General features: G+C 35.0%; 2 protein-coding genes across 2 annotated transcripts; both read right to left on the bottom strand.

Moving 5' to 3' along the window:
- Positions 1-1,894: 1,894 nt before the first annotated feature.
- Positions 1,895-5,911, bottom strand: LOC145617488 (phosphoribosylamine--glycine ligase-like). Its single transcript, XM_081672195.1, has 5 exons — positions 5,762-5,911; positions 5,106-5,465; positions 4,040-4,413; positions 2,956-3,486; positions 1,895-2,544 (listed from the first exon to the last, which is right to left on the bottom strand). The coding sequence occupies exons 2-5, from the start codon at positions 5,443-5,445 to the stop codon at positions 2,137-2,139; spliced, it is 1,653 nt and encodes a 550-aa protein (XP_081528321.1). The 5' UTR covers positions 5,446-5,465; positions 5,762-5,911; the 3' UTR covers positions 1,895-2,136.
- Positions 5,912-8,916: 3,005 nt separating this feature from the next.
- LOC145617947 (putative protein phosphatase 2C 24) lies at positions 8,917-12,053 on the bottom strand. Its single transcript, XM_081672718.1, has 4 exons — positions 11,320-12,053; positions 10,907-11,209; positions 10,696-10,801; positions 8,917-9,574 (listed from the first exon to the last, which is right to left on the bottom strand). Exons 1-4 carry the CDS (start codon positions 11,881-11,883, stop codon positions 9,243-9,245), a joined length of 1,305 nt encoding a protein of 434 aa, XP_081528844.1. The 5' UTR covers positions 11,884-12,053; the 3' UTR covers positions 8,917-9,242.
- Between the last annotated feature and the right edge of the window lie 336 nt (positions 12,054-12,389).

The raw sequence follows: 12,389 nt of genomic DNA, 5'->3' as shown, positions 1-12,389 counted from the left end.
AGGTATTCATGAATAATTTGTAAATATTTCCATGTATATGAGACTATAATCCACACTTTTTGAGGAAATTTTGAGGTTTCGGGGCCCGGTGGCAAAAAGTGTTGAGACCCTATGTTGTCTTAAACGTACGTGGTAGGCTTGAGTTTACGAAATCACTTTAAGTTGTGAACAAGTAAAATGACCGTTTAAGGGCATATTGGATGGTTCCACCAACCCAATTTGACTCCCGAGGATATTAGGGACCATGGTAAACATCTCGGCAATTTTTAATTCCGGCCGAAAAAGGTAAAAAAATAATAAAATCGAAGGCTATAATCCACGCTTTTTATGGAAATTTTGAGGTTTCGGGGCCTGGTGGCGAAAAGCCTTGAGACCCTGAGGGATACATCTCGGGGTCATATAATTATGTTTAAAACCACATATGATCATTATATGTTGTCTGTAACGTCTGTGGTAGGCTTGATTTTACGAAATCTCTTCAAGTTATGAACGAATAAAATGACCGTTAAAAGGCATATTGGATGGTTCCACCGACCCAATTGTACTGTTGGAGGGTATTATGAACTATGGTAAACATCTCGGCAATTTTTATTTTCGAGCAAAAAAGGTCAAAAAATTACAAAATTTTTAAGGCTATAATCCACGCTTTTTGAGGAAATTTTGAGGTTTCGGGGCACGGTGGCGAAAAGCCTTGAAACCCTAAGGGATACATCTCGGACTCTCGGTGTCATATAATGTCGTTTGAAACCATATATGATCATTATGTGTTGTCCTAAACGTCCGTGGTAGGCTTGAGTTTACAAAATCACTACAAGTTGTGAACGGGTAAAATGACCGATTAAGGGCATATTGGATGGTTCCACCGACCCAATAGAACTCCTCGAGGATATTAAGGACCATGGTAAACATCTTGGAAATTTTTAATCCCGGATGAAAAAAGGTCAAAAAAATACAAAATTGAAGGCTATAATCCACGCTTTTGAGGAAATTTTGAGGTTTCGATCCCCGGTGGCGAAAAGTCTTAAGATCCTAAGGAATACATCTTGGGGTCATATAATTTCTTTTGATACCACATATGATCATTATATGTTGTATAAACGTTTGTGGTAGGCTTGATTTTTACGAAATCACTTTAAGTTGTGAACGGGTAAAATGACCGTTTAAGGACATATTGGATGGTTCCACCGACCCAATTGGACTCTTGGAGGGTATTAGGGACCATGGTAAACATCTCGGCAATTTTTATTTTCGGGCGAAAAAAGGTCAAAAAATTACAAAATTGAAGTATTTAATCCACGCTTTTTAAGGAAAATTTGAGGTTTTGGGGCTCGGTGGCGAAACCATGGTTCTTAATACCCTCTGAGAGTTTAATTGGGTGGGTGGAACCATCCATTTTGCCTTTAAATGGTCATTTTACCCGTTTTCGTACATGTCTCTTGTATTGGCTATAAGCTCTCACGGGGTCTTTACGTTGCCAGTAAATGGTCATATATGGGTCCACACAATATTATATGATCCCAGGATTCATCCCGTAGTAATTTGTGAAATTCCAACACCAGCTCCCGACACCTCCTAAATTGCTCTAATTTCGTGTATTACACTGAGTTATATAATATGTCTAATTCATCATGATAATGATGATGTTGACATGGGACATCCAATTCAGGCATGACTGAGATATTTGGGCTGAATCAGCTCTCTAGGGCTGGGCTGCTTTTACCAGTCAAGCCATTTTATGCACGTTGGGGGTATGGATTTGGATAATAGTTGCGTCTAATTGCCATTGCATGGATGCAACTCACCATGAAACATTTCAAGATATCTACGGCAGTGAAACATTTTAAAAGATGAAGATCAAGAATTAAAAACAGAAATTAGACAGCCAAAGTCCAGGAATAGTTAGATCAATTGGTATAATGCAATTTCTAAGATACAACATTTGGAGACTTCCGCAATCTCCATTGGACTTGACACATGAAAGAAATCTTCTGACACATTGAGGCAAGACAATCCTCAAAAACAATAATCGGCAATCTAAAATACTCTGATCTCTCGGCGTTCCCTACCAAATCGAGGCGGGAGTCAAAATTCATGATTCGTCCAAAATCTCTAATGGAAGTCAATAAGTTAACACCTCTAAGAAAATTGCTTTTGGGGGAGGGCTCTCCAGCCGATATCTTGTCGATAAAACCCTTCCGGCCAGTTAATTTTCTCAATAGCATGATAGGCTCTATCCCTTGCCTCTTGAAGGTCATCCCCCTTGGCTGTAATTCCAAGAACCCTTCCCCCAACAGCAACCAAATTGCCTTCAGAATCTAAAGCGGTTCCTGCATGAAATACTTTGACAGAAGGAGCAGCCTTTTCTGCTTCTTCTATATTACTAATGACAGTTCCCTTCTTATAGCTTCCAGGGTAACCATTGCTTGCCATGACTACCACCATTGCAGATCCAGGCGACCATTTTAAGGACACTCCTGTTAGCTTACCTCTACAAGCAGCAAGAAGAACTTGTGCCAGATCAGACTCCAAACGCATCATCAAAACCTGTCATCATAAGCAAGGCATTATTTTGTAAGTGTTACAAACTTCAGCTATGAAAGACTACTTGGCATTGTATTAAGTGTTGCAAACTTCAATTTTCCATAAAGCGAAGAACAGCTCCTATCTTTCAGAAAAGATTTTTCTGTGCAAATTATTCCCAACACTACACACATCAACAAATGAGTAGTTTATTAATTACCACTGTTCATATGGACAGAGCTAACATAAATTTATTATACTCTCTGACTCCTTTAGCTCAATTTGCAGCTATGAAAAAACTATCATATTGGCAAATATTTAGTAAAACTACCAAACCCCCAAGATAGCATAATCTCAGCAGTAAGCATAGGTGTGAATGCATGTAAATTGCACATCAAGAATACAAATTGATAAACAAATTGATAGAGTACTCACCTGGCATTCAGGATCTCCAAACCGGACATTGTACTCAATAAGCTTAGGAAGTCCAGATTTCTTTTCAATCATAAGACCAGCATATAAGACCCCAACAAACTTGCAACCTTCTGCAGCCATCCCTTTGACAGTGGGAAGAACTATAGAATCCATCACCAAAGCCTGAAGTTCTTTTGTCAGCACAGGTGCAGGCGAATATGCACCCATCCCACCTGTGTTAGGCCCTGTATCACCATTTCCAACACGTTTATGGTCTTGAGCAGATTCTAGAGGAATAGCATTCTCACCATCTACCACTGCAAAAAAGGATGCTTCTTCTCCTTCCAGGAATTCCTCAACGATAACACGGCTACCTGCAGAACCAAAAATGCCACTTACAAGCATCGAATCGACAGCTTCGTAAGCCTCGTCCAGGGACATAGCTACAATAACTCCCTTTCCAGCAGCTAAACCATCAGCCTTGATGACAATAGGTGCTCCTTGCTCTTTAATATATTGTTTGGCAGCAGTTGGATCGGCAAATGTTTGATACTGCAGCAAGTCATCCAAAAATATATGACTAAGAAAAATACAAATCACACACAGATAGACCCCTGCAAAATAAAAAGAAAATAACAATAAATTATAGCTTGGCAGCACTAACGTATCAATACACATCCCACTATACTTCTTCGACTTAACTCTTTGTTAGACTTGACAATTTATGTCTAACATCCATTACTGACGTACGCCATTTGAAAAAAAAAAAAAGAATTCATCATGAAAATTGTTATATTCTGTAACTGAAGAGCTCATTCAAAAGAAAATCACATTTTAGATTTAGCTGTTCATGAAACACTAGTGCAGAAGTCCCATTACTCCCATAAATGACCAAAAGTCCATGACACATCGTTGTCCTAGAGATCTAGAACAGGTAATTTCCAGCATTATCATCTCATATCAATGGATTTACTGATTCATACTTGTACGATAAGAGTTTTTATCAAAGACTAAAAAAGGAGTTAACATCAACTCATCTACCCAGATCAGACCAGCAAAGTTCATAGAATATCACATTGAATTTGAATGTAAAACCATGACCAACCTTGGCAGTGGGAATGTCATATTTGTAGCACAAGCTCTTCATGAAATCCTTGGAACCCTCTAAAGCAGCAGCCTCAGATGAAGGACCAAAAGTTGGGATACCAGCTTTGACAAGGTCATTTGCAAGGCCATTAACAAGGGGTGCCTCTGGTCCCACCACAACTAATCCAATAGCCTGTTTTTGGCAGAAAGAGATGACAGCTGAACTGTCGGAGGAGTCAACATCTGAAAGGCAAATAGCATCCCCTGATTTTGAAATCCCAATGTTGCCAGGTGTACAAAAGACCGTGCTACATGATGGTGATCGTTGCAAGGCATGGCAAAGTGCATGCTCTCTTCCACCTCCTCCAATTACCAGCACATTCACCTTCTCCTCTACAATGCCAATAAAAATATCAGCAGGGAACAATAGACACAGTAGTAATAGTGGAAGCGTAGATCAACGTTAATGCACATCAAAAAAACAATGTATGTAGTACATGTAACAGCGAAAGATCAGCTCATTATTAAAGCATTGTCTATTTAAAAAAAAAATGTTCATACATGAATTATACTGATAGAATTAAATCACAAACTCTTACACTAACAGTCTAACATAGTAAATGGATTGCAAACATATTCCATACTTCATTAAAAGCAATAACAGTGAAAACTTAATATAGATTATAGAACATGTATACCTCTTCAATCTTACTCCTAATGTCAAAATACTATGCACTACCAAAGTTGAACCTTGAACAAACAAAAAATTATGACTACAATAGCACCGATATCCCTTAGAACAGCACAAAATCAACACGATTACACGACGATTATGAGTAACCAAATGCTCCCTAAAATACAAAATTATAACTTTTCAATAATTATGTCAACATTTCTTTGTCCTCTTACATTACAATTAAAAAGAACAAAGACTTGACCTTCCGCCTATCAACCAATCTCGCAAGCAATACCAATAACATAATAAAACACATACATCCACTTCCCAAATACTTGCATTCCAAAATTCAGTTCGATAACATTATACAGCTAAAATAATCACAATAAAGCTTGTAAAGACAGTATACCTGCACTAATCTCTCCATTAGCTAAGCATGTAACCACAAATGGGTGCAACCCACCAGCTTCCTTCGAACCCGTCATCGAAAAATCAATCCCATATACCTTATCATCTACTAAACCAAAGTGACCATTTCTGCCATTATCAATATTCATATTGAAATTGAAATTAATTTTCTTCCCCATTGAAAATACTGATGAATTTGGTAGTCCAAATGATGCCTTAAATGGATTAGGCTTCATCTTTTGGCTAAAATACATAATCTTAGACCCTGAAACTTGATTCCATGAGTAAGAACTACCACTATAAGTGGCAATACCGTAAATTTGAGATGCCCATGAGGCCATTTTCGTCAACAATCCTTAACCTGAGAAAATTGGCAAAAATAACAACTCTTCATTCAAATTGCAGCATTGCCAGTCCAGAAACCCTACTTAAAAACTATGAAATATTAACAATGAAGTTAATTGTTTCAAACCCACATACATAAACTAATTTAGGTCGATGAAATTCGAAATAAATGCTTTAAACTAATTTAATAAGTACAAAATTAAAATTAAAAAAAAAAAATCTGAAATTTAATATTTGAGCCTTCAAATTCAAATATGAAAAAATAGAACTTTTGTTCAAAGTTGCGACGTCTCAGAAAGAGAGAGAATTTACCAAAGAAGGCGAGTGAAGCAGATTAAGATAGGTCGGAGTTTGGCCGGATTCTTCGTCGGAAAAAGTTAGAATTTGGCCGGAATCCTTTCTCTCTTTTATTTTCTTTTTTCTTTTTTCTTTTTGAGAGATGAGTGATTTTTACTAATTTTTTGAAAGCTAAAATGGTGCTTTATTTTATTGGACTGAGCCCAACAATCTATATCATGGGCCGCATGAAATGTATTGGTTTCACTCATTTCGCAATTCAACCCAAAATCTTACATATAATTTCAAAGTTTATCTATGATTGATTACATATTTACTTGTAGATGAATAGATCTATTATCCAAAATAAGTTCAAATATCGATAAGCGCTAATAAAGATTAGCTAAGTTGGCGCTAATAAAGATTAGCTAAGTTTATTTTGTGATTAACATAAGTTTTAATATGTTCAAATAAATTCAATTTAGTTCTAATAAGTGTATGAGTTTTAGAAGTTGCGAAATACGGAAATAGTTTAGACAAGTAAACATTAGGTAATAAAATTTCACTCTTAACGTCTTCATGTACGGAGTAATTTATTACTAGTTACAGTCGTCAACAACCATACCTAACAAATGTCATCAAAATAAACTTTAAATCAATATTCTTATGTCTCTATTTCTCTTTCCTAATGTTTTGAAGCTTTCAATAATTGGTCCAATGATGGAAGTTTTTGTTTTGATTTGAATTTTGGTAAGCCTAAATGGGTCTATTAGCCAAAAAATTCTTGGAAGCTTGATTAAGCAAATGATTATGGTCTAGACTTTCTAATTAAGGCTACATCTTACCAAAATACCAACCATGTGAAAAATAGTTCTATTTTCTGCAATTGATAGATACTTTTCGTTTTTCACCCTTATTATTCAAAATTTTAAGGGCCCATTATAGATCTTTGAATTGACATTTACACGGTTACACCATACATAATAATTCTTTCTTCTACCTCCTCAAAAATAATTAATATCAAAATTTATGTAATATTTCTTAGGGTTTGTTCTGATTTACTAAACTAAACTAAACTAATTGGAGGTGAACCGAACTGAATAGAGCTTAAATCAACGGTTTATGAGAGAAGGAAATTAGGAACGAACTGGACTGATTGGAGCTATGAACTGAACTGGTTGGAGCTAAACTGAACTAAATAGAGCTAAAATGAATTATTTATGAGAAGGAAATTAGGGACTAAAATGAACTGATTGGAGCTGAATTGAATTGTAATTAAGCTGAAGAGAATAGGCCTTTACAGTATGTATGAACTAGGCAAATTACACTCCTAAACAACATTTGCGCAACTATGCTAGGCTGCTACTCTGCTAGCTAGCTCCAAAATAAAAAAAAAGTGAAGAATTACATATTTACATGTATTACGTATTCATTTTTTGTATGAAACTACAACAATACAAAATATTCCCTTCGTTTTTTTTTATATACAGCGGATAGACTAAGTTTAGGATAATGAATTTAACGATTTTTTTTTTTTTTGATTGGGAATATGTTTGAGAATATTACACATGGACCGTATAATTATATATTTCTAACATATTTTTTTTTAAAAAAAAAAGATTAAAATAAGCATGTAAAAGACCAGTGCAAAATAAAGTCAAACTGTGATAGTAGAGAATGAAAAAAAGTAAAAGAATTGTTTGATTTTCCTCACCTGCAATAAGGTAATCTACTCACAAATGTAATAAAGTTTGATCTGTATTCTTTGGTCTTGTCTGATGTACAAATTTGAGTAACCTTTGATTAAATTATATGCTATGTTAATGTATACATTTTAGTGCCTTTTTCAAATATCTAATTTTGATAATTTTCATAAATACACAATCAAAGATATAATTAAAAGCCATGCTATGATTAAGTAATTTGATATGGTCTAGATTTGACAATTCCTAGTAATTAAAGTTGATGAATTTTGATATTGAAATTAATTATCAAGGGATCACACTTAATTACTCCTCTTGATTATGACCTTCACTATTAGAGATCATGATAATGTGATAAACCCTTCAATCTTTCAACTCTAATTAAGAAATAAAGATTAAAGAGGCTTACACACTCTCATATATAGCTAGGAAGCCTATGTTGGGAAACCTCCAGATTATAACAGTACAATATCAAAAAAATATTAATAAATCCAAAAATAGAGGATTTTATTAATTTACTTCAAATGAAGGAAATCTATAAACAGTAGATATAGTGATTCTTAATCTTAAATTGGTGGTTAGGAAATCATTTCAAATTAAAGCATAATTAACTATACTAGCTAGGGATATTATTTTAGAAGAGGAATACTACCAGAAGTTGATGATGTGACTAATTATTTTAATATTATGTTATGGTAGGTATTCATTTACATAATTAATTAAACAATATATCTTTAGTCCTATGATTATAGGCCTAAGCAGACAATTAATCAACTATGATTAAGACGTTTTAGAATACCTAATATAATTACTAATATCAAGTGACGCGTGTAGCAAAGTTTGGTTGCTTCCTTAAGCTTGTTTGCCACCTGGAAACATACTATTCACTTACAGCCCTACCAAACCATATTAGTAATATGCTAGTACAATAATACGACTAAAGAAACGTTATACACTTTATACTCCTTTCGAAACTCAAAAGATGAAGGAAAGAAACGTCGGATTTGAAAACTCTCTTCCTCTAATAGATTTTGATCTGTTTGAGTTATAACTCATCCATCGAGCTTACAAGTTGGTTATTTTCTCTCTTTTACGTCAAATATAAGCTAACTCGCTTATGAATATCAAAGATGTGGAGTATTCAGTATCCTAGATTAATACGAGTACATTTGTACACCATAGTTATAAAACATTAAATCCATATGTATCTCATTATCTCATCTTTAATTGAGAAGATGAATTAATGTTGTACAATAGTAAAAACATACGTATGCAATCTTTAATCAAAGACGGAAGGAGTATAAAAGATTTATGGTTTCCATGTAAAGCTTCTTTGACGAGTGCACACTATTAATTATACAATTTAAATTTGCACCTATAACCATTACTAGATGTACTAATTTAATTTAACTTAAATGGAAAATAAAATAAAGTTAGGTCAAACATTTGGAGGTATTTCATTCATTCATTTGGGTATTTCTTTCCCCTTACAATACGAGACCCTCCTGCTAACCCTCTTTAATTCTTACACCTCCACCACTTCTTTTTTTCCTTTTTTAAAAAAGATTGCTCTCTCTTTTCTCTCTTGAAAAACCTTAAAACAAATAAAATCGACTTAAGGGCATTTGTTAGAGAAAAAGAGAAAAAACCTACTTAACCAAATCTCAAAAAAGAAACAAATAAATCCTTGAAAAAAAAGGAGGGGATTTTTTAACCCTCTTCCATTTTCTTCCATTTTCACTTTCTTCTAGCTACCTAATAGTACGATGATTTGTTTATGCTAGAGGACACCATTTCGTAACGTTGTTACTAGCTTAGGCATCCTTCCTTAGATCAATCACGACAACACTTACGTTATCAGTGCTGTGCCTTGCTAGAGCCAACTTCGTAAGCAACATTGAAGCATCCGTACATGCTTTATCTGCCATCGCTTCACCAACACCGGTGATCTGTTCAACTTCCGGGGTTAATGTCACTGGTGGCACCTTACCTCTTAAGCACATCTTTGCCACCCCACACGCGGTGTCGTTTGACACTACATCCCACAGCCCATCACTTGCTAATATTAGACAGTCATCGTCTACTGTTCGGTCCATTATCGTTACCTCTGGCTCACAGCTCACGTATGGCTTCAAATAGTTATCCCCTACAACACAAATGTAATACATTCTTAGAAAACAAAATTAACAATGTAGTACATGAACGATTGAACGGACCAAAATGATTTCAATTGAATATTCCTAACCTAATTCTGGAGGACAATCAATCTAATTATTCTAATACGAAGTACTCCAGTTTTTTTTTTTTTTTTTTTTTTTTTTTTTTTTTTTTTACTTAATAGGAAATTAATCATTCAATAGTTTTTTTTTAACTTAAGTAGTTGTTACTTAGAAGTAGTTAGGTTAATAAAATATGTAGTACGGAGTATTAAAATAAAACTTATACTTTCCGAAAATAGGAAATTAAATAATTTACACAATAATAATTACTCCGTATTTATTTTAAATGAATTATTACTACTATTAGCAGAAAATTCTTGCCTTAGCATTTTAACCCCTCATAAATATATAGGGCCACTAAATAATTACACAAAAATATCCAATTCGGAGAATTATTATAGTAATAAAAACCACTATTATTGAGTATAAATAAATGTACTACGTATAATAAAACCACTCTCACACACTCGTGTACTTCTTTCTTTCGTACAGATCTACTTTATACTTTGTGTAATCTGATTTAAACCTTGGCATTATAGGAAAACCATATCTAAATCACAAAAGAGTTATTAAGAACTGATAACAAAACATCCCAAAAAGAAATATGCGTGCTTTGTACGGAGCATATATACGTGACTATTATTTCCGAACAAAAGAATTACATAAACCAGAACTTGAAACGGGTTAAGGAAATGACAACAATACCCCCTCCAAATTCACGAGGAAAACTTTTGAGTTTTGACAGCCTCTCTGAACATCGATCATGTATCACGTGAGCTATAAACCTCTGATCTATTTTTTGTTTTTCACTCTATTTTCATTTCCTCCGTTTTATATAATTACTATCTCCGTTACACATTATCTGTAACGATTTGACATAAAATAGAGAGGGAAAATGTCTAATCATTATAAATAATGTGTAACGGAGGTAGTATAACAATTATATTGATATAAAGTAGAGGGAAAAAAATGTCTAATCGTTACAAATAACATGAAAACTACGGAGTACTTTCTTATAAAAAAAGGTGCAATAAAAATAAAAACTCACCAATGGCTCTAGACATGGCGAGCACCCCAAGAACCCGAGCTCCATCCCAATATATCACCCGACCGCCAGCTTCTTCAATCCGGTTCAACTCATCGGGCCGGTCCGGCTGTTAAATTCAATCGTAACGTAAATTCTTTTTTTCTTTTATTTTATTTTATTGAAAGAATGTAACATCAGAAAAAGTAACGCAAAATTTAAAAAAGTGACGGACCTTGTGGTCGTCGGAAAGAGGGAATGGTTTGCCGTTACGGCAAAGAACAGCGCGAGAATCACCACAATTAGCGACGATAATTTTTTCCGGCGTTACAATAGCGACGACTGCTGTGGATCCCACAGCGTCGCATTCAGGCGTCTGTAATTCACACCTACAATTACCGATTACTCCTTCATTCCATGCGATCGCTTCTTTATCCATTCTACTGAAACTTCTCTCCATTGCTAACTTCCATTCTGGTACCGCCACTAACTCCTCCTTCACTAGCTCGTGCAGTCTCTCTCTACACCTCATCGCCACCTGTCAATTTTAAAATAAAAATTAATCATTATTGTTTTTGTGTTTTTGTAATTTTTCAATTATTTATAAAAAAAAAATGAAAAAAAGAGAGAAAGAGGATGATGACGTACGTGAGAGCAGCCATGGCCATCGTAAACGCCGAAGTAATGTAATTCCGAGGAGATATCGGAATCGGAACAATTATCTGATCGGAAAAAGGAAGGATGAACAGCAATAGCATCTTCCATATCACGACGGCGTCCACAAACAGAAGCGACGCCAAATTTAGGAACAAAATTCTGGATATTAAAAATGGAGGATTCATAAAACGACGTCGTGGAAGTTTCATCTTCTTCTTCAGACGATTTATTATTATCAGTACTAGAAGTAATCATATCTCTAACACGATCATTAGAAACGACGCTAGTGTCAACAGCGTTAGAAGTAGTGCATTCTCTGGGAAACGAGGACGACGCGAAATCCATCCTTTGACGCTTACTTCCGTCGATAATATCAGAGTCATCGTCTGTCATATTACTGGAAGAAACACCATCGATGAATTTAAACCGTCTGATTTCCATCCTGCGTTTTCTAGCAGCTCGAGAAGAGGTGGATTCACATACGCTTGAAAGTACTGGATTCAGATTATTCTCTGCTCCTTCACTTAATACTACTCCGCAACAAATTTCCGCCATTGATGAAGAGTTTCGAGTTTAACATGGAAATTATGAGATTCGAATTTTAAAAAACAAAAATAGAAAGAGAATTAAGAAATGATTTTTGTTTATGTTGTTGATATTGTAAAAAAAGTTGAGTATTTGAGTGAGAGTAGTACTTGGGATGTTGCGTTGTTAGTCTCTGTTTCTCTCTCCTAATAGAGTGGGTACCGCTTTGCTAATTTTACGTGGAAACTCAACAAGTAGTAGTAGTAGGAGGATATTTTTTAATTTTTTTAAAAGTAAATAAAAAATAATATTAGGGTGACGGGCAGGTGACCGTGAGGTGGTGGTGAAAAGCAAACGTGGCAAGGCGCGAAGAAGAGAGGGAGGGAAGATGTGAACCGTTGGATGAGTGGTTGTCTGGTAATTGAAAAACGACCACGTGTGATGGCGGGGTGGGGGTGTACTGGTAAAAAAACACATAAGTGCGTGGACCAATCAGGGATCAACAACAATTTTGATTGTGGGCCTTCCTTCTCTGA

The sequence above is a fragment of the Chenopodium album genome, chromosome 26 (genome assembly GCF_948465745.1).
Source record: "Chenopodium album chromosome 26, dcCheAlbu1.1, whole genome shotgun sequence".
Taxonomy (NCBI): domain Eukaryota; kingdom Viridiplantae; phylum Streptophyta; class Magnoliopsida; order Caryophyllales; family Amaranthaceae; genus Chenopodium; species Chenopodium album.
The sequence above is the reverse complement of the archived record's forward strand: the minus strand, read 5'-3'. Positions and strand labels throughout refer to the sequence as shown.

Coding starts and splice junctions, on each gene's coding strand:
- LOC145617488 (XM_081672195.1), bottom strand. CDS start 5,445: ATGGCCTCATGGGCATCTCAAATTTACGGTATTGCCACTTATAGTGGT. Junction 4,414..5,105: donor TAATGGAGAGATTAGTGCAG/GTATACTGTCTT, acceptor TTGGCATTGTAG/AGGAGAAGGTGAATGTGCTG. Junction 3,487..4,039: donor ATGACATTCCCACTGCCAAG/GTTGGTCATGGT, acceptor GACTTGCTGCAG/TATCAAACATTTGCCGATCC.
- LOC145617947 (XM_081672718.1), bottom strand. CDS start 11,883: ATGGCGGAAATTTGTTGCGGAGTAGTATTAAGTGAAGGAGCAGAGAAT. Junction 11,210..11,319: donor ATGGCCATGGCTGCTCTCAC/GTACGTCATCAT, acceptor TAAAATTGACAG/GTGGCGATGAGGTGTAGAGA. Junction 10,802..10,906: donor CTCTTTCCGACGACCACAAG/GTCCGTCACTTT, acceptor TGAATTTAACAG/CCGGACCGGCCCGATGAGTT.